The 20,897-nt window shown below is 45.1% G+C and overlaps 1 protein-coding gene across 1 annotated transcript in view; it reads left to right on the top strand.

The window, feature by feature from the left end:
* LOC105467432 (cyclin K) overlaps window positions 1-19,730 on the top strand; it is a 30,329-nt gene extending 10,599 nt beyond the window's left edge. Inside the window, exons 2-11 of the mRNA XM_024788408.2 lie at window positions 921-1,169; window positions 1,804-1,885; window positions 3,751-3,882; window positions 9,053-9,158; window positions 9,651-9,708; window positions 10,491-10,660; window positions 11,003-11,268; window positions 11,894-11,927; window positions 15,260-15,331; window positions 18,371-19,730. Coding sequence (XP_024644176.2) covers window positions 973-1,169; window positions 1,804-1,885; window positions 3,751-3,882; window positions 9,053-9,158; window positions 9,651-9,708; window positions 10,491-10,660; window positions 11,003-11,268; window positions 11,894-11,927; window positions 15,260-15,331; window positions 18,371-18,996 — 1,743 coding nt within the window. The 5' untranslated portion in view covers window positions 921-972 and the 3' untranslated portion in view covers window positions 18,997-19,730. The remainder of the gene's footprint in view (window positions 1-920; window positions 1,170-1,803; window positions 1,886-3,750; window positions 3,883-9,052; window positions 9,159-9,650; window positions 9,709-10,490; window positions 10,661-11,002; window positions 11,269-11,893; window positions 11,928-15,259; window positions 15,332-18,370) is intronic.
* The last annotated feature ends 1,167 nt before the right edge of the window (window positions 19,731-20,897 follow it).

The raw sequence follows: 20,897 nt of genomic DNA, 5'->3' as shown, positions 1-20,897 counted from the left end.
ACAGAAAAGTTTTGGTTTCCAGATGAATTGGTGGGAGCCCTCGTCCAGAACCTGGCCACAGAGCTGCTGTTTTCTTGCTGACCAGATTAACCTGGCTCCAGCCAGCTCTTTCGGAACCCTTTTGATACCTTATTTGAAAATTTCTGCTGTCTCTGATCCAGGTTACGAATGACTTATTTGTAACAGTGGTCTCTAGATGAGATCCTTGGTATTTTTTTTTTCTTTCTCTCAGCATGGAGCTTTTGGAGAATGTCTTTATTCTGAATGACAGAGAGGGAAGAGGATGAGAAAGCAAGAACAGTTTAAAGGAGCTCCTTCTCTCATGGACCACTTCCGTCCACCCACTCCCCAAATCACAAGATGCACATTTGGTTTACATCAGTGAATTCAGTGATTTGTGCAGATGTGAATTAACCAAATCCCATGACTTGTCTAAGTGAAAGTGCCTATATGGAATAAACTGAAAAGGGGTGCTAGATGGAAGAGATGGTTATTTTTAGAACATAAATCTTTGTAAAGATTAAGACAGGCCCAGGTTTTACTGAAGCATGGAATCTGGACCAATGTTAGAGTACTTGTGTGTCTAGTGAAGAAAAACCAGAAGAAAGTGAAATGTACTTCGTTTCTTCCAAAACTTTGTCAAATAAAAAAAAAATTAACCCTTTAATCTCAAGAGAAAGGGAGGAAATACTCTTCTTTTTTAAACTACCATGAAATTTGAGATTTATTAGTATTAGTACTGGGGTCATCTTAACAGTATTGTGTTAAATTGGCTCTGGAGTTAGCCTGGGCTTGTAACTAGCTATTGACCATATGGTTTCTACAGGAAATACTAATCCCAAACCAGGTACGATCTATGATTCTAGATTGCTTATAGTATGGAGTATTCCTTTCCAACTTTGCTTTTTTCTTTCTCATAGGATTCTAACATTTTCAGAGAACCTTTTGGAAAGAACAAGTCTACTTCAATAAATGAAGGAGAATAAAGAAAATTCAAGCCCTTCAGTAACTTCAGCAAACCTGGACCACACAAAGCCATGTTGGTACTGGGATAAGAAAGACTTGGCTCATACACCCTCACAACTTGAAGGACTCGATCCAGCCACTGAGGCCCGGTACCGTCGAGAGGGCGCTCGGTTCATCTTTGATGTGGGCACACGTTTGGGGCTGTATCCTGACTCTCCTTGGAGTCTGTTACAGATAGACTCCCCACTCACCACCAAGAAATAATTAGATTGTGTAGACAAAATAGATAGTAATTTCTCTGTACCAGAGCAGTTCTTAAATATCTGTTTGAATGTTGTTTCTGGTGGAGGTTTTTCTCTTTCTGGTTTGTCATTTTGAAGGTGTAGACTTAGCCACTGAGGAGGTGGCCAGCCAGGAGGATATGAGGCACCCATGAGGATCACAGTTGAGGCTGGGCACAGTGGCTCATGCCTGTAATCCCAGCACTTTGGGAGACCTAGGCGGGAGCATCTCTTGAAATCTGGAGTTCAAGACCAACCTGGGCTGCAGTGAGCCAAGATCACACCACTGCACTCCATCCTGGGTGACAGAGACACTGTCTCAAAAAAAAAAGATCACAGTTGAAGTGTTTCTAAAGGGTGTTAAAAGTATAAAACTTCAGCTTGCTAATTCTTGTACCAGAATTCTGACACCCTGAGATTCCCATCTCCTTACTTTGCCACTAATACTGTTTACTTTACCATTGATTTTGTTGTTGTTGTCTTTTTGTTTTTCTACATTTAACTAAGAATATAACCTGTAAAAGTTACTGGTTAGAGTCCTTAACCAGAACAACAGACACTATGATACCCTGGCAACTGGAATAATTTATTTTCATCGCTTCTATATGTTTCATTCCTTCAAGCAATTCCCAAGATATGTAAGTGTTTAAGTGTTTGAATTTTATTTTAATTCTCTGTCATATGTTTTTATTTCCACACAGTTTGGGGGACTAATTGTAGTCTCTATTTTTCTCATATTTTCCAGAAAGTATTTATTTTTATGTGATATATACTGTATATAAACAAAATCAAGTTTGAACTTTGTTTATTCTAATTAGCCATATTCAAATCTTTTCACTTAGGCCAATATGGACCATAGTCATATTGCACTTTTTATGAAAGTTTACTCCTGTGTTACCTTTCCCAAGATAAATTTGGGCTTATAATTGAGACTCAACAAAGACCAAGAAAGCAAAATGGAGCAGAAGTTGTCTATGCCATATCACTCATTCTTTGATTACTCCTCAAGACGTGCATTGTTTCTTACTCTCTGTGGGAGATAGAGTAGCTTTCAGTCCAGGGTAAGTGGTATGACATGCACAGAGCACATGATGGAAAGTGAGGCCATCGGAAGATACTGATAGAGAGCTGTGGCATTCAAGGAGGAGACGAATTACATCTTGGAGAGAGCAGGGAAAGTGCTAGGAGGAAGGTGCCAGCAATAAGGTAAGCCTTAAACGTACATAGGACATAGCCATGCCGTGATGGGCTAGGTTAGTGGTCCAACAGAAGCTAGCATAAGCAGAGGTAGGGGGAAGCATGTGATACATTGTCAGCCCAGCCAGGAGCTTGATTTGGCAGGAAGGGAGTGATGAAACCCTGGCTAGATAGGTAGACCGGGTCAGACCATGATAAGCCTTGAATGCCAGACTTCCGAAATTTGACTTTAGTGGGTGAACAATGCAGTTATTAAGAGGTTTCATGAAAATGACAGACTTAACAGGAAGGTCATTGCGTTGATTTGTTTTGTTTGCTAAGATTTTAGTCAGATTTACATACATGTCTTTCTCACTGATTGTGAAGTTCTTGTAGAAGGAGACCATGTTGGAATCAGTTTTGTACCCCCGGCAGAGTGTCTGACATCTAGTGTGATCAGGATTATGTGAGGAGAGTGGCGTGTAGGAAGGATTGGAGCGGGCAAAGAGAAGCTGAAGACAGAGCATTTCAGACCCCAGCGATATAGGTACTGAGCTAAGGTTGAGGCAACTGGAGGGACAGTTTCTTCATCCATTCAGGCTGCTATAACAAAATGCCTGAGACCCAGTAATTTACACACAACAGAAATTTAACTCTTCACAGTTCTACAGCCTGGGAGGTGTAAGATCAAGGTGCTGGCAGATTCTGTGTCTGGTAAGGGTTTACTCCTCATAAAAGGGCTCCTTCTTGCTGTATTCTCAAATGATGGAAGGGAGGAACAAGCCCCTTGGGCCTCTTTTATAAGGGCAGTAATCCCATTCAGAATCACTTCCCAAAGGCCTCACTTATTCATACAGCCACCTTGGGAATTAGGTCTCAAGCTGTGAATTAGGACATAAACGTTCAGACCATAGCAGAAAGAAAAGGAAACATGGGCAGTACTATTGAGATGGATTCCACAGGACTGTGTTTAGTTGTGCTCTTTCTTTTTCCACGGCAAAGCTTGCTATTTAGGGAGTTAATTTCAGATTGGAATATGAGAAGAAAATTTATTTATGTGGCTATTTTCGTTTTTGGCATTTTCTTTGTTTACATGACTTTTTTTTAAGAAAGTTAAATTTTAAGTAATTTTTGAAGCTAGAGTTTTGGGGGATTTATTATGTATACAATTTCCTTCAAGATTCTAGAGTATCAGAGTATTTGTGAATGATAAAAAGGAAGGTTGCGGAATGAGGAAGATCAGTTTATTATGAAGGCCAAAATTTATTGTATCTATTTGTGTGTGACCTTTGATAACAAAAATCAAGAACTTTTGTTTCTCTTTTAGGTGACAGGAGCCTGTTGCCTATTTCTGGCCGGGAAAGTAGAAGAAACACCAAAAAAATGTAAAGATATCATCAAAACAGCTCGTAGTTTATTAAATGATGTACAATTTGGCCAGTTTGGAGATGACCCAAAGGTAAGAACAATAATAACTTCCTGCCTTCTGGTCTTGATTCCTCTTGGTAGCATTATGATACAGTTCCACATGTTGACAATGCCTGTGGCCCTTGTGTCTGCCAGTCTCTTGAGTTCCTAAGAGAGCCTTCTGTAGAAGTTACTTTATGCTTTTGTAAGAAAGGAGGGAAGATCATGTAGCCTACGCTTATTCATTGCTTCCTTATGTGCCCAAGAGTATTCTCAGCACTTTGGGGCAATGGCACATTTCATGGATATGAGCAAAAATCCCCTTAATTGCCATTAGGACTCCACTTCTTAAGTGCAGTAGTGATGGCAGGGTTACAACTCCAGCTAGCTTCTGGGTCAAACAAAAGTACATATGCTGTATGTACACATACATGTGCCTACATATGCCATGTATCTTTTGCTTCCAAAGAATGTTGGAAAGTATCGACATTTGCAGCATTTTTATGCACCCAGAGCTTGATACTGGTCACACCACCCATCCTGTCCTTTCCATACAACTCATGCCAGTGTCAGCAAGTGGTGCTCAAATAATTGTACATATCCTTTTATTGTGTTTTTAAAATACCACTTTTAGGGACCCGTGGCAGTGTTCCTCCACTCCCATTCTCATCAAGTTCCCCTTATTGCAACCCCTGTGACGCCTGATAATTATCCTTCATAACATTTATCACAGTTTGCAATTAAATAGATTTTCAAAAGTACTTTATTTAGGCCAAGGCGAGCAGATTGCTTGAGCCCAGGAATTCAAGACCAGCCTAGGCAACATAGCAAAACCCCATCTCTACTATATAAGAATAAACTGGCTGGGCGCGGTGGCTGACGTCTGTAATGCCAGCAGTTTGGGAGGCTGAGGCCAGTAGATCACGAGGTCAGGAGATCGAGACTATCCTGGCTAACACGGCAAAACCCCATCTCTATTAAAAATACAAAAAATTAGCCGGGTGTGGTGGTGGGCGCCTGTAGAGCCAGCTACTTGGGAGGCTGAGGCAGGAGAGTGACGTGAACCCAGGAGGCGGAGCTTGCAGTGAGCTGAGATCATGCCACTGCACTCCAGCCTGGGCGACAGAGCAAGACTCTGTCTGAAAAACAAAAAAAAAAAAGAATACACTAATATTACTTTAAAAAAAAAACAACTTTTTTTATTTTTTGCTGGGCATGGTGGCACGCACCTGTAGTCCCATCTACTTGGGAGGCTGAGGTAGGAGAATTGCTTAAGCCTGGGAGGCAGAGGTTGCATGAGCCGAGATCACGCTACTGTACTCCAGCCAGGACGACAGAGCAAGACTCCACCTCAGGGAAAAAAAAAAAAAAAACACTTTTTTTTTAGAGCAGTTTTATGTTCACAGCAAAAATGAGTGGAAAGTACAGAGATTTCCCATATACCCCCCACCCCACACATGCACAGCTTCCCCCATTTGCAGCATCCCCCCCACCAAAGTGGTACATTTGCTACAACTGATGAGCCTGCATTGACACATCACCCAGAGTCCAAACTTTACATTAGGGTTCATTCTCAGTGTTGTACATTCTGTGGGTTTGGACATATGTATAGTAACATGTAGCCACCATTATAGTATCATATAGTCTATTTTCATAGCCTTAAAATTTTTCTGTGCTCCACCTGTTTGTCGCCTTCTCCCCGCTAACCCCTGGCAACCACTGATATTTTTACTGTCTCTATAGTTTCGCCATTTCCAGAATATCATCGAATTGGAATCATATAGGATGTAGCGTTTTCAGATTGGTCTCTTTCACTTAGTGGTATGCATTTAGATAGTAGTATCCATTAGATATATTTTCGTCAAATTATCACACACATAACTCCCTCCCCTTCTGAGCTGTAAGATGCATGAGAGCAAAGACTGTCGTTTTGTTTGATGCCTCATACAGTGGCAGGACAGAGTAGGCGTTCAGCAAGTACTTATGGAATAAATGTCAAACTAATGTTCTGAGGAAATGTCTAAATCACAGTTAAAGCAAAGCTAAAGCCAAGAAGTTCAGCACCATTCATGGTGTTGTTTTTCCTAACTAGCTTGTATTGTCTCACAATAGTTATCTTTTTCTTTGCTGAGCATTATGTATGTATATACAGAATGTATAGTCACTCTCCTCATTGCTTTGAGGAGTTAACAAGGGCCCAGAACACTTTTATATATATTGTGGTTGTGATTCACACTAGTATCTTCTAAGTATTGCCAATGTGGGTAACTCTTTTGAACTTAATTATAAATCCATTAATCTATTTATAAACATTTGAACCTATTAGGAACTCATAATAACTGCAACGAAAAATGCAGTTTTATGGAAATAATTTCACCATCAGATAATGTTTTTAGTGCGCGTGGGTATTTGATTTTTACTGAGTAATGGGGCCCTGTGTCCTGATGTGATAAGTCTGATTGTAGGAACGTGCTATGTTCAGTCACCCCACTGTCACAGGGGCAGGTGAACCTTGTGGCTGGCAAGCTGTGCTTAAGGATAAGGCATCACACAGATCTGGGACCACGGCAGGGCGCAGACTCGTGGCAGCTGCTGGTTTGTGCTATCCCAGGGTGCCTTGGGATAAAGTAAAGCCCCTTTTACTTTCAGCTTTTACCCACTATACCATGAAGTCAGGAAACCAATCCCTGGTCCAGGAACACTGAGATAGAAGTTCTGCAGCTCTTGTGCCCCAGAAAATGAGAAAAGAAGGGTCACCATACCAGTTAGATCTGAATAGGGGAGGGGGCTTTACAACCTGCCCCCTGCCTCTCTATCTCGCGCAGTCTTACTGGTGGGAGTCGGGGCCAAAGGAAAACACCTGGAGCTGGGAGCAGTGAAGACATTTTGGAACATGTTTTCCTCGGCAGAGAGGAGCGCAGTTCTTTTGTGGGGGCAGTATAAGTATTTAGGAAAAATAAGATCATGAGTCCCATGAAATTTTTTTTTTGCCTTAATTAGCTTTATTTTAGTCGTGTGGCTTTTCTCTGTAATGTTAATTATTTGTTTCAGCCTTTGTTGGGCACTAGACATGAGGCACAAGGCAGAACAGACATGGTCTCTGCTCTCATGGACTCTGCAGTTGAGTGGCAGGATAAATTTTAATCAAATGAGTATATAACTATTCGATTATGAGTTGTGGTGTACGGTATAAAAGATCATTTAAGGTGCTATGATAGCATTACATCCAGGGACCCAGGCAACTCCCCTGGATAAATAGGGGCTGAGGGAAAGCGTTCCTGAGGAATGATGTTTGCTCAGAGACCTAAAGTGACCCTGTTAATTGAATATTTGGAAGACAGAGGGAAGGCAGGCCTTGGGCTATCCTGTAACAGTACATGGGCTACAGCCTGCAAGCCAATTGATACACTTGGTAAAAAGAATTGTTTCTAAATTTAGAGGAAATGTTGAAGCTTCTGGGAAGCAGGTGGTGACAATGACAAAGAAAAAAAAATTTTTTTTTTTTTTTTTTGGACACAGAGTCTCACTCTTGTTACTCAGGCTGGAGTACAGTGGCACAATCTCAGCTCACTGCAGCCTCTGCCTCCCAGGCTCAAGCGATTCTCCTGCCTCAGCTTCCCAAGTAGCTGGGGTTACGGGTGCCTTCCCCTACGATTGGCTAATTTTTATATTTTTGGTAGAGATGGGGTTTCACCATGTTGGCCAGGCTGGTCTTGAACTCCTGACCTCAAGTGATCTGCCTGCCTCTGCCTCCCAAAGTGCTGGGATTACAGGCATGAGCCACCATTTCCGGCCCAATTTTTTTTTGGAACACTGTGTGAAAGTTTCTAAGATTTTAAAACACTTTCATGAGAAAATGCTTGGGAAACTAGGGTTGAAGAACTGTAGTCTTGCCATGTAATTTGGAATAATAATTATCGAATCATCTCTGTATCCTATGAAATAATACCATGCTTCTAAATGAAAGCCAGTGACCTATGGGTCTCTGCACCTGTTGATGAGATTTACAGTCCTCTACAATGCCCTTTCTTTGATGCCAACCAAGGAATTCTCTCAAATTGTCCTCCCCGCACACAGTGTCTTGGTTGTGGTTTATGTTGTCTTTAAGCAGTAGGTGCAGTCCAGCTGTGCAGGGGCTGAGTTCAAGACATTAGTCAGAGAGTATCATCAAAGAGGACATTCCATTAACGATAGCAACAGTAAAATATTCAAGGATAAACCTTGTGGAAACCTCGTTAGTGGAGTGGGGAGGACTTTAAAACAACTAAAGGACTGAAAAGATATTAATAAATTTTTGGAAGGAAAATTCAATATGGTTAAAAATCTCCATTTTCCCTAATTATTCTGTAAATCCACTGAGTTCCCAATGAGAATATTAATAGCATGTATGTTTTCTGGAATGATACTAAGTAAAATGGTTACTAAACTTTGAGTGAAGGGGACATGCAGAATCAAGAAACAGTTTGTAAAAAAGAAGTAATACTTGAGCTATTGTATCCCACCCACATCCCTTTGATCCTGGTCCAGGAGTAGGCAGACATAGCAGTGAACAGAAAAGATAGTGTGTATAGGCAGACATACACACATAGTTTAGGAGGTGATTTAGGTAGCATTTTAAATAAAATTGGAAATGATCATTTATTCAGTAAGTGATGTTGGGACAGTTTATTTCAAATAAATGAAAGATGTAAACACAAAATTGATTTGTCCCCATTCACATACAATACACTATATGTGTACATGAGTATATATACACACACATACACACACACTGGTACAACTTATCTGTCTGAGTTTTCATGAGGCTGGCTATCATAAACTCTTTCTTAAAGTGTTTTCAATGAAAATTCCTAAAAGATTGCGTTTTTTAAATTTAAGGTCTTGAAAGAAATTACAGTTTAGTCAAATTATCAGTAACGTAAAGATCTGTTTTGTAAAGGGAGACTCGTGTGTATTGAAAATAATAATATATTTAAGTATCTTTTTGTTTTCAGTATTTTTTTTACATTAACCCTCTGCTTTGTCTGCCTGTTTGGGATCTTTTCAGAATTTATCAGTGTCTCTGAGCATGTTAAAAGTCTGAGTGGGAGAGAAAGGAATGAAAAACAGTTGCTACAATATAACTTGAAGAGAGAATAAATAGACAGGAAAGCTCACTTTTATAATGCTGCTTGAGACCTGCAATTGTAATTACTATCCTAACATTTGTGATTGATTTTTAGGAGGAAGTAATGGTTCTGGAAAGAATCTTACTGCAGACCATCAAGTTTGATTTACAGGTAGAACATCCATACCAGTTCCTACTCAAATATGCAAAGCAACTCAAAGGTAAGAAGAAAGTTTTCAGAAGAACTTTTTCATTCTGAAATCAAGTCTTTATAATTTGATTATAAAGACTCAAATTATGCTTCTCAAAAGAGGAAAACAAAGTTTGATGTGTAAAATACCAAGGACGTGGCTTGCTCAGTCAATTCAGTATTGCAGCTGTTAATGCTGTTTCCTTTTATGTATAAACGGGCTCTGTCATCCAGTTGCCAAGTGATACGAGAGGCAGGAAAATGAGTCCGAATTTTTTAAAGGGACTAATAAACTCAGCCTTGGAGCCAGTTTTTCCATACATGGTGGTTCAGCGTAGGTCGTGAGGAGGAAGAAGGGATAGGACGTGGACCCACATCGTTCATCCTTGTTTCCCAGGCAAAAGCTCTTTGCTGTGTATTTGAGTCGTGCTGAACACTTGGTAGGTTTTCAATAAATACTTGCTGCTGCCTGTGAACTTTTTTTCCTATTGCTATTAATTTACCTTTTTGTCTCCATTTCTAGGTGATAAAAACAAAATTCAAAAGTTGGTTCAAATGGCATGGACATTTGTAAATGACAGGTATACATATTCAAATGTTGATTAATTATAGTGTTTTAAAATAGGCAAAGACTTTATGGGCTATTTCATCTAAACCCCTCATTTTGTGTCAGAAGAAATTAACTTGCCCTGGCTTGAGGAGCCAGTTAATGGCAAAGCTGTGGCTGGCGTCTAGGTCATCTGCTTCCCAGCAGAGGGTTTCCTTCTGCTCGCATGGTGGCGTGAGGTGCTGACCTTTTATCACCAGTCTGAAACATAAGTCCAAAACAGTACACTGGAGAATTTTGAAAACTCAATACTTAGAGCCCATTTGGTTCTGCAAAAATATACTTCCTGGTATCATTTTAGAACCTTGACTTTCTTTTGAGAGGCCAGGGATCTAATGAAGGACCATGGTGGGAAACAGAATGCCTGTGAATGGAGTTGCTGCCAGCCCCATCCCACCTCAGTCAGTGAAGTTCTCTCACATTTGACTTCCCCCATAAGATTTCATTTGAAGAAACAGCTGAGTGGCTAGGATATTAACAGTTTGAATAACATAAGTCATTTTCATTGATGTAGCGATTTTTGGATGTGCTAGAATTCTTCTGATTCTTTAAGGAATAAATAAATTATTAACTGTGGTTAAAGTAACTTAGTTGGGTACCCTTAGAAGAGTAAAGATGAGTTTTTTTTATTTATAGTACTTTAAATTTAGGGGAGAATAAGCAAATTAATGGTTAGTTACGGCATCTCCATGTGCTGGTTTGATCATAAATGTTAGATCATATAATCTAACCTTTTTTTTTTTCTTGTTGAACTAGTCTCTGCACCACCTTATCACTGCAGTGGGAACCCGAGATCATAGCAGTAGCAGTGATGTATCTTGCAGGACGTTTGTGCAAATTTGAAATACAAGAATGGACCTCCAAACCCATGTACAGGAGATGGTGGGAGCAGTTTGTTCAAGATGTCCCAGTTGACGTTTTGGAAGGTACCAGGCATGCTAAGCTTTCTTGTGAGGATGTTCCATGTTGAGATTATTCTTCCATGTGTACCCTGAGTCCCAAGAATGGATTTTCCCAAATAGACATATGTGAGCAATATTTCAGAAGCATCGTTAATTAAATTACCTAATAGTTTCCACTTTGTCCAAACACATACTTCTGATGAACTGAAAACACACACCACTATTGCACACAACAAAGATGGGGTGAGTTGTAAATGTGATTCATGCTTAGGTCCTCGTAGGGGTATCCTAACTGATTCTTTATCCAGGTAAAATTTTATTTAAAATACCAGTTTGTGTAAAATGTGATTATTGGCTATCATTTAGACATCTGCCACCAAATCCTGGATCTTTACTCACAAGGAAAACAACAGATGCCTCATCACACCCCCCATCAGCTGCAACAGCCCCCATCTCTTCAGCCTACACCACAAGTGCCGCAAGTACAGCAGTCACAGCCGTCTCAAAGCTCTGAACCATCCCAGCCCCAGCAGAAGGACCCCCAGCAACCAGCCCAGCAGCAGCAGCCAGCCCAACAGCCCAAGAAACCCTCTCCGCAGCCCAGTTCTCCCCGACAGGTTAAGCGAGCCGTGGTGAGTGGGCTGAAGCAGGCCCTGGGTAGAGCGGGCTTTCCAGGTGGCAGCCACACTTGAGCACTGTTCCCATTTCTAAGCGAGCACAGGGAACACTGGAAGCAAGGGACGTTCACCGAAACTCGCAGTCCGACTGCTTGTTGGTGGGGAGCCTAAAAACGAAGGTGCTCCAAGGACAGGCTGCCTCAGAACCAGGAGGGGGCTGTCTGCCCGGCTCCAGCCCTGCTGCCTGTTTCATCCCTGCCAGGGTTCTGAAGCCTGACAGGGTGTTGTTGCTGTGTCCTAGCAGTGTTGTTGTGCGTGCTGCTTCGACGCAGCTGACTGACCCCAAACAGTGGACTGTTTCCTGCACCCAAGTGGTCCTGAAACTTAGTGTTTACTCAGAACTCACCATTCAGGAAAGCTAGTCATGCTGTCTTATTTGGTAAATGGAAAGAGGAAGGGAGCAGAAATGATGATCTGGTAGGTGCCGTGGTTTGCCCTCAGAGATCAGGCCAGAAATAATTTTTGTCTGAGGCTGTTCAGAGTGACTGCTGTCACTGATTCTGATGGTAGCTGGATAAGGCATTTTTTCTCATCATACTCGGGATCCCAGCTAACAATTGTGTATTTTCTTTTGTAACAGGTTGTTTCTCCCAAAGAAGAGAACAAAGCAGCAGGTAATTTCCTGTTCTGATGTTTTGGTTTTTAGTTTTATGTGTTTATATGCAAAACTTTAAATTCTTAGCCAACATTGTTTCTTTTCAGATCTAAATTGGCCTTAAATCTTAACTTTAGAGCTCATCTAAAACTTCCATCAGCATTGTCTTTCTGTTCATCACGTGATCATAGATTTTAAAATTGTGCTCTTACGAAGCTATCAATACAGAAAACATTACTGGCAATAAAAATGTACTCAGTAACATATATAAAAATATAATTATGGGTGTAGGAGAACTGTTGCTGCAATTTTAGTTTTACAGATGAGTTACCCCCATCACAGCAGCAAGAGTCCTCTCCCAAGCACCAAGCCACAGCAGATGGGGTGGGCAGTAGGGGCAGGTGTGCTGCCCAGACTGCCCCGACCTGGCCCAGCCCAGCTGCCCATGCAGGCAAGGCCTCTTTTAAACACACTTGGGTTGAGGGGGTGTCACATGTCTAGAACCCAAAGTTAGTTCACGTCTATATTGGAAATAAACAGAAGGAGCGAGCAAAATTGGAACAATTACAGAACAGAAAGTTAGAAATGTTTTGTCACAGGATCAGTCCACCTGTCATACTGAACTCTTTGAAGGCACAGACCCCATTGACTCATTTGTCCTTCTTTGTTACTTGGTTCTTAGTTCCAGTAGTTCCTGATTCTTAGAACCATGTTCTCGGTTCTTAGTTCCATTTATTAAACTGCTGTGAAATCTTACAGTTATGATAGAGCTACTTTTTTTTTTCTTTTTTTCAGTATATTTGAGGGAATGATGAGTTCAGTACAGGTGAATTTTTTTTTTTTTTTTTTTTTTTTTTTTTTTGAGACAGAATTTCACTCTTATTGCCCAGGCTGGAGTGCAGTGGTGCAATCTCAGCTCACCACAACCTCCACCTCCTGGGTTCAGGTGATTCTCCTGCCTCAGCCTCCCAAGTAACTGGGATTGCAGGCATGCACCATCAGGCCCGGCTAATTTTGTATTTTTAGTAGAGACAGGGTTTCTCCATGTTGGTCTCGAACTCCCGACCTCAGGTGACCTACCCAAAGTGCTGGGATTACAGGCGTGAGCCTACAGGTGAATTTTTTAATTAGCTTCATATTGACCAACATTAAACGTGAGACACAAGAATGGGCTGCACTCCATGCCACATGAAATGCAGTTGAGTTGAGTTGACGTGCAGGTCTGTCAGAGTCAGGAAACAAGCTACATGCAACCTTGAAGGAAGAGTTGCGTTTGAGCCGCGGGAGCGGACGGGTGGATGGAGCAGTAAGGTGGAAGGTTCTGATACGGTCTAAAACGTGGGTTAGGACCAGATCACAGAGTTTACCTGGAGGACTATGAGTTTGGCAGAGGCAAGGGAAGCCATTGGAGATTTAGCAGGGGAATGGCTTCATCTAAATTCATTTGAGAACGAGTGCCCTGGCAGCAGTAAATAGGGCAAGTGGTTGGGAATGGGGAGAATCTTGCTGGCACCCATGGGAAACATGGTGAAACATGATGGCCTCGGCATGCTGGCTGCGGGGCACAAAGGACAGGTCCAGGGGAAACTTTATAGAGGAACTCAGCTGTGCAATGCCATGCCAGAGACCACTGGCTGCAGAGGGCTACAAGCACTGAGAATGTGGCTGGGTCAAATTCTGAAGCACTGACAGTACAAAATACACAGAGATTTCCAAGAAAGGAGAACATAAGACATCTCGTTAGTAAAGCTTTATATTGGTTACATGTTGAAATAAAATTTCCGATCTATTGGGTTAAACAAATTTTGATCCTTTTTCCTTTTATTTCCAGAGTCTTGCTCTGTTACCCAGGCTGGAGTGCTCCTTTTACTTGTTCAAGTGGTTTCTGGCACACTTGTAATCCCAGCACTTTGGGAGGCCAGGGCATGATTTGAGCCCAGGAGTTCCAGGCCAGACTGGGCCACGTAGGGAGACCCCATCACTACACAAAATTTAAAAATCAGCTGGGCATGGTGGCGCCACACCTATGGTCCCAGCTATGGGAGGCTGAGACAGCAGGATCACTCGAGCCTGATTGGTTGAAGCTGCAGTAACCATGATTACACTACTACACTCCAGCCTGAGTGACAGAGCGAGACCCTGTCTCAAAAAATAAAGTGGTGCCTGGAAAGTTTAAAAGTATAGATATGTGGTTCTCAGTTATATTGCTGTTGGACAGCCCTGATGTAGACAGCTTTAGCTATTAACAGCTGTGAAAAAAGGCAGGAGGTGGGTACTTGAGGTGAGAGTAATACCATTTACAGGATACAGAGGGAAAAGGTAGAGTGTGAGGTGCTGATTGCTGGGTCTAGGGATGGGTCATGGTTTTGGTGGCAAGAGGGACACTAGAAATGTAGGTTTGTAGTTGTCCACTCAGGGGCTTTGGACTCTGAGGAAGAGGGTGAAGAGAGAGGAGGTCCCTGGACCTTGAATTGAGCCTGTATTTGAGATGGAGGAAATCCAGAGAAAGAGGCCAGTGATGGCAGAGGAGACTCAGATCTGAGTGGTGTACAAGCCAGAAGAAAGTACATTTCAGGAAGAAAAAGCCTCAACATGCAAACAGAAAAATAGGGTTCTTTTTCAGTTGCAATGTGCACGCTGCCTTCTTAAACAGAAGAGATTGGACTTCCCTTGGGCTGCCTTGGAGACCTAGTGCTGTCATTGTAGATTCTGGCTACGTGCCACTGCCTGACCCGGAAGGGTGGGCTGTTTCCTCCACCTCAAGGGGTCCCAACTGCTGGGCTTTTATGAGCGGCACATTCTTCCTGCCGTCAGCGTGTCAGCCTCCAGAGCTCTACTGACTCCAGTTAATGTGCTGCTTCTGACGTGCTGCCAACTGGAAGTCAGTATTTGGGAGAGAGAAAATAAACTATGTCTAAGAATGAAAAGATAGACCCTCTTGTGAGCCCTCAGGAGACTCAGTGACATGATGTTGCTCCTCTGGACCTTTCTTTGTGTCCTCTGTACCAGGGAGGACTCCAGACAGGTCATACGTGCTCATGAAGACGTTGCTCTGCTGGTCTCACATGGTTGGAAGGACTTGTGTGAAGTGGTCAGCAAGGAAACTTAGGTAGACATGGAAAATGGGCTGCCTGTGGGAAGCTCATAGGTCTTTTGGAGGGAGGTGATATTTCATTTGTTAACAGGATTCAGGCATAATGGTTTAGCTGAAACCTTCCTCAAGTTCCCTTAAAGCCTTGGTCATCTCTGTTGTTTTTCTCCAAAGAAATCTCTGCCAGTACATTTTTCGTATTACATGCTTATTCATGTGAAGAAGTATGAGTGGTTTTCTAATCTGCTTTTTCTTCGTAGAACCACCACCACCTAAAATTCCCAAAATTGAGACCACTCACCCACCGTTGCCTCCAGCCCACCCACCTCCAGGTAAGCATCTGCCGAAGCAGCTTGGCCAGCTGTGCACATCGCCGCTGAATAGTGGATGCAGCAGGTCCTGGGAGCTTAGAAAAGGAAGACTGTGGGGCCCAGATTGACAGCGTCAGCCACGGGCAGGAATCTTTGCAAAACTGTTCTCGGGCCGGGCGCAATGGCTCGTGTCTTTGATCCCAGCCCTTTGGGAGGCTAAGGCAGGGGAATCACCTGACCCCAGGAGTTCGAGGTCAGCCTGGGCAACGAAGTGAGACCCTGTCCAAAAAAATTAGCCAGGTGTGGTAGCACACGCCTGTAGTCCCAACTATCATTTGAGCCCTGGGCAGTCAAGTGAGCTATGATTGCACCGCTGCACTGCAGCCTGGGTGAAAGGGAGGCCCTGTCTCAAAAACAAGTTCTCATTTTGACCAGGTATTTTGAGAATGTTGTAAATTGTTAAGTATATCTGAATATTCTCTGACCTCTCACATCCAGAAATGCTAAACTACACATTGTATTAGAATCAGTTTTAGGAAAGAAAGCCAAACCCTGCCAACTGAACGTGTATCCAGATGGAGGCAGGGTTACTGTGGCTGCCAGGCTCTGGCCGTCCCCACACCTGCTTCCTGTTGGCGGTGTGTCATCTTACGCATTTTGAAGAATAAGCAATTGTACAGAGTAAATGAAAGAGTGAAAAGTTCTCAACAGGTACATGGTAAGCTGGAAAGCCTCTCTGATACCACTGGAAATAGAAGAGAAAAGCTGTAAAGTAGATGGCATTCTTTACCTGTGGCACCATTTCAGAAGGTGACACACTAGAGAAGGCCTGAGTGACCTGTGTTTTCTTTCCGAAAGATGGTTAATACTCCGGAGGCTTCCGAGCCTGTCAGCAGCTCCTCCAGCCTGCTGCACTCACTGTTGGTTGGTGCACGTGGCTCACACTGGGGCTCACAGCACCGTGTGCCCGTAGCAGATGTGCCACAGATTACATTTCTGTTTTTACTCAATCATGATAGTGTTTGTGCTTTGGGAGAACAGAGGCGTCATTTTCCACTTTGGGCCAAATCCCAAAACCCCCAATTCAATATGAACTTTACTTAAAAAAATGCTTGCGGCTGCTCATGAAGCATTTAAGGAGCACCTCCTCGCCAAGTACAGTTCCCCTGGTCCAAGCCTGGGGCTGTGCCTTCACTGAGGAGACGGATGGTTCACCTGGGGACCCCGGGGCGGCCAGAGAGGTGCTGCTGCCTCCAGGGCACTGAGTAGCTGCTGTGGAGGCCTCAGAGCTCTGCTCCCTCCCACATTACAGCCAGCCAGGAGTAGGCCTGGGACTTGAGTGGGACCTGGGAACCAGATACACTGCCAGGAGGCCATGGCTGGAAAGAGCAGGGCCTGGGAGGCACAGTAAAGCTGGGCCACGAGGAACGGAGGGAAGCACGCTTCCTGGGAGGCCCTAGACCATGGGAAGAGGTGTTCAGGTCAGCAGTGATGTTTAGGGAGGGGTTGGTGGCAGTGTATGGCACTTGGTCAGGAGCAAGTGTACAGAGGGAATGGGGTGCCGAGGATAGACCCCCACTTGCTGTTCGAGCTCAGTCACACAGCACAAGGGCGGGTGCACTGGTGACTTGAAGATTCAGGCTGCAGGGTCGAGTGTTGGAAGAGTTGGCTTCTGCAAGGTAGAGGAGCAGGCCTGTGGCCCAGGTGGCTGTGGAATGACACACAGGAGGCATTGAAGGGTGTCAGCGCTTTTCTGCACCTCTTTTTTAGTCAGCTTCTGGAACCACAGGGCATCTGGCCCTGACCTGGAGCCAAAGCCAGTTCTCTAAGGCCAGGCATATATGGCCTTCCTGCCCAGTGGCTGGCGAGGGCTGATCTGCACAGGCAGTCCCCAATGGCACACCTGTTACCAGCCCGATCAATCCTGCTCATGCTCGCTTTGGCAAGATCAAACGGGTTGTGTGCCAATGGCCACGTCTACACAACCAGGATGTCATGCTCTGCCTTCCCTAACCCAAGTGCCTGGGGAACCAGAAGCATCTTCATGGCCTTTGTCCTCTTTATGTTCTCTGGAACCAGAAATGTTGTGCCTATGGTTTGTCTCCTGTGCTGCCTTGGGAAAGGACACTCATTCTGTGTGTTTGGCTACTTGTGGTGGGGTGTTCCGACGCCATTTTCCAGGGGTCTGATGGTGACCAAGAGATCACAGGCCAAAATGTGTTAAATAAGGCTTTGGCGGAAGGGGGCATGAGGGCTCATGGGCTGGGAGGCGCTGCAGTAGGGGCCTGAGGCTGGTTCTGAGCACAAGTATCTTGGGTGTGCTTGACACCTAGTGCTGCCTATCCCTGCTGCATACACACAGCAGCACGCACACACACAGCAGCACGCACACACACAGCAGCACGCACACACACAGCAGCACGCACACACACGAAGCACGTAGCACGCAGCACGCACGCGCAGCACGCCTGCACACACTCCTCTCAAGGAGGCTGCTATCTGAGAGTACGCAGTGGGGTTTGATCTAGCCCCTCTTGAGTAGAATAGAACCTGAATTGCTGCTTCGATGGGTACATTGGGAATGTCAGAGACTTGTACGGAATTATTTTAAATGCCATCACATTCATTTGACCAACTCTGAGGCTTTCTGCAAAATGCCACTGCTGCAGACAGGAGTTCAGTGTGGCCCTGACTCTTGGGGTCAGTTTCTGAAGGCAGAAAAACAGAGGAGCCCCCACACATTTTACACTAGGAAGAGGGGGCTGGGGCCAGGGCACAAGGGGGCTTCGTGTGCTGCCGAGACTGCCTGCGGGTGGTGTGGTTAGGGCTGAGGGAGGGAAACCCCAGCTCATCGCAGACAGGGTGGAGGGCCTTTTTGACAAATGGTGGGGAGACATCTGGTGGCATCAGGACATGGGGAACGGGCCCATGTGTTGGGCCACAGAGGAGGGGGCAGCTGCTCCCTGCTCCTCTGTAAAGATGGCCCTGAAGGGCCAGGAGGCACTGAAAAAGCAGCTATTGCTTGCAGAGGCCGGGCACCAACACATCTCTCTCCTGCAGACCGGAAGCCTCCCCTCGCTGCTGCCTTAGGTGAGGCTGAGCCGCCGGGCCCTGTGGATGCCACTGACCTCCCCAAAGTCCAGATTCCTCCTCCGGCTCACCCGGCCCCTGTGCACCAGCCACCGCCGCTGCCACACCGGCCCCCGCCCCCGCCGCCCTCCAGCTACATGACTGGGATGTCCACCACCAGCTCCTACATGTCTGGAGAGGGCTACCAGAGCCTGCAGTCCATGATGAAGACCGAGGGACCCTCCTACGGCGCCCTGCCCCCCGCATACGGCCCACCTGCACACCTGCCCTACCACCCCCATGTCTACCCACCCAATCCGCCCCCGCCACCTGTGCCTCCTCCCCCAGCCTCCTTCCCCCCGCCTGCCATCCCGCCCCCTACTCCTGGCTACCCTCCACCCCCACCCACCTACAACCCCAACTTCCCACCCCCACCCCCACGCCTGCCCCCTACCCATGCAGTCCCCCCTCATCCTCCTCCAGGCTTGGGCCTGCCTCCAGCCAGCTACCCACCTCCTGCCGTGCCCCCTGGAGGACAGCCCCCTGTGCCCCCGCCCATTCCCCCACCTGGCATGCCTCCAGTTGGGGGGCTGGGGCGGGCAGCCTGGATGAGATAACGTGAGCCTTTTTTTCCCCCTTTGTTTTTTTTAAACAAGTTTTTCTAATCGACTTGCAGAGTAGTTGAAGTGGGTAAGCAGCAGGGTACCTTGTATAATGCGCGACAGTTGCAGTATGGGAAGAATGGACCAGGCCCCTGGGATAAAATCAGGGTGGTCCTCACATCTAGAGGACGGGGACAGCCAGCTTTCAGAGTAGCCTCATCAGCGCCCTTGCAGTCTGACTGTGTACACTTGGTTCAGCTAATGTCTGAGAGTCCTGCACTGGGTTACTTTATACTAGTGAAGATGTTAACCAGCCATATTGGCTCAATAAATAGCTTCGGTAAGGAGTTAATTTCCTTCTAGAAATCAGTGCCTACTTTTCCTGGAAACTCAATTTTAAATAGTCAAATTCCATCTGAAGTCAAGCTGTTGTCATTTTCATTCAATGACGTTCTCTCCCATGACACCCAGAAGGGTCAGAAGAACCACATTTTTGATTTATAGATGTTTGCATCCTTTGTATTAAAATCATTTTGAAGGGGTTGCCTCGTTGGATGGCTTTTTTTTTCCTCCAAGGAGAAGGGGAGAAATGTACTTGGAAAGTAATGTATGTTTACATCTATTTGCAAATTCCTGTACATAGAGATATATTTTTTAAGTGTGAATGTAACAACATACTGTGAATTCCATCTTGGTTACAAATGAGACTCCTTCAGTCAGTTATCCAAATAAAAGCAGTTCTGAAACTATCCCTTTCTCTGTTAATGGGTGGAAGGTAGGGCTCCAGGCCTTCGCAGTCCCCGGGTGATAACATTGTACAAGCCCCTCCTTCCGGACCCTGGGCACCGGGAGAGGCCTGGCTGCAGTTCACAGGAGCCAGAGCCAACCCCACTGCCTCCCAGGGCACTCTGGGTGGATCGGCACATTGGCCTGCCAAGCCAGCCTGCACCCATCCTGTGCCTGCCTTGGTTTCCTTTGGAGGACCTGGTTGAGTTCCAAACCAGCTTGAAACTTTCAAGCCTTGCTGCATAGAACACAGACGGGAACACAGGCTTGGGTTTGAAACCCTTTCCACTTCTGGCCTGCGATGAGACGGAGGCAGCTGGAGGAGCAGCGGCCTCACCATCCACCTTGAGGGGCCAGGGCTGTGTCTGTGGAAGGGGCCCCGACTGAGCCCCCATCTGAGGTGCTTGAAGGGCCTTGGCCCTGTCTCTGCTTGCTGACCCTGCCACCCATGACGGAAACAAGCACTGAGCACCCAGCCAGGAGGCTCACAAAGAGGCCTTTATTTATCTAGCTCAAAGTAGACACTATCACAATCTTGTTTATTACTCCTTTTACTAAAATAGTTCAAATCAATGTGTTTACCACACTATCAAAAAGTTCAATTCTTGTCTCCCCACGTCAGAGTGGTTGAATAGAAGGTAGAAACAGGCCGGGAGTCCACAGGCTCCCAGCTCTAAACGGCGCCAGGGCAGGAAGGGGTGGCTCCGGGTCTCACTGTGGCACCTTCTACAGAAAATAAGACGTAGCTGCCGGGCCCGGGGACAGAAACCAGACGTTCCAGTCCATCTCCAAAAAGCAGCACAAATACTTTCCCCCCACGGTATGAAAAATATACACCTCTACCGCTCTGCAGTCATGCATTTAGTTTTCTTTAAGAAAAAAAAAAAAAAATCAGTAGTATGTATCTTGTTTCCTCAAGTTTCAAGAAAAAAAAATGAAAGGTCACTTTTTTCTCTTTAAACACTGACGTGTAGCTAGTAACTTGGATAGAAAGGTGCCACCCTACAAAATGTGCTCAGCATGTTCTAAGGCCAGGATGGGCTTGGCCGCTGGGCTGGGGCTAGAAAGGAGACCTCCGTCTGTCACAGTGGAAACGGAAGCCGAGTGCCAGTGCCGCATCCGGCTTCAAG

This window comes from Macaca nemestrina, chromosome 7 (genome assembly GCF_043159975.1).
Source record: "Macaca nemestrina isolate mMacNem1 chromosome 7, mMacNem.hap1, whole genome shotgun sequence".
In the NCBI taxonomy this organism is placed as follows: Eukaryota; Metazoa; Chordata; class Mammalia; order Primates; family Cercopithecidae; genus Macaca; species Macaca nemestrina.
Note: the sequence above shows the minus strand (reverse complement) of the source record. Positions and strands in the feature narration are given on the sequence as shown.